The sequence below is a fragment of the Alligator sinensis genome, unplaced genomic scaffold (genome assembly GCF_000455745.1).
Source record: "Alligator sinensis unplaced genomic scaffold, ASM45574v1 scaffold1008_1, whole genome shotgun sequence".
NCBI lineage: Eukaryota > Metazoa > Chordata > Crocodylia > Alligatoridae > Alligator > Alligator sinensis.
In genome coordinates this window covers 1,917,333-1,918,051 of record NW_005842013.1, presented here as the reverse complement: position 1 = coordinate 1,918,051, position 719 = coordinate 1,917,333, and the positions used below count along the sequence as shown (strand labels likewise).

Genomic DNA, 719 nt, shown 5'->3' with positions numbered 1-719 from the left:
GCGCCGGCCGCCATTAACCCCCGCCTGCCCGGGCGGCCCTGATGCGCAGGCGCTGCCGGGCCGCTGCCTGCCGCCGCCATGAGCTCGGCCGCCGGCCCCACCAACCGCGCCTGGCACGTGGAGCTGCCCTCGCAGCAGGTAGCGGGGCTGGGCTGGGGCAGTGGGGTGAGGAGAGTGGCGTGCTCGTAGGGGGTGGAGCAGGCCAAAGGTTGCCCGCTGCCCCTGTTTGCTGAGCGGGTTGTCGAGGGCACTGGGTGAAGGGACCCGCATACGAGCTTGAATAAGGGAGATGTATGGGAGGGACTGGCAAGTTAAATACCTTCTACCCGCTTCTGGCTTAGTGGCAAGAAATAAGTAAATCCTTCAAAATATTTGATTATTTTGGGTGGGAAAAATTCCCCCCTTCCCTCCTTTGCAATGAATGAAACGTGCGTCGCGTGTATTTGCTTTCTAGGAGCAGAAATGACCGCGCTTTTTAGGAAACGTTGTGCAATATTCGCAGCAAAAATAATAATATTTGAAACAAATATTGGGTAATATTCACAGGAAGCAAACGAGTGGGGAGGCAACGGGATAACACGTTACGGTTTTCACGTGGGCCTAGAAATAGGCCCCCTGTGTTTGATCAGGTACTTGGAGGGCTCAGATTATGAGGTATTATTCTCCAGTGGGTTTGGCTTCACAGCTAGTTAAAGTATTAGAGGACTAGTAACTACGAG

The 719-nt window shown here is 54.4% G+C and overlaps 1 protein-coding gene across 1 annotated transcript in view; it reads left to right on the top strand.

The window, feature by feature from the left end:
* The first annotated feature begins 6 nt into the window (after positions 1 to 6).
* The window catches only part of UVRAG (UV radiation resistance associated), a 145,286-nt gene continuing 144,573 nt past the window's right edge, over positions 7 to 719 (top strand). Inside the window, exon 1 of the mRNA XM_006021963.2 lies at positions 7 to 138. Coding sequence (XP_006022025.1) covers positions 79 to 138 — 60 coding nt within the window. The 5' untranslated portion in view covers positions 7 to 78. The remainder of the gene's footprint in view (positions 139 to 719) is intronic.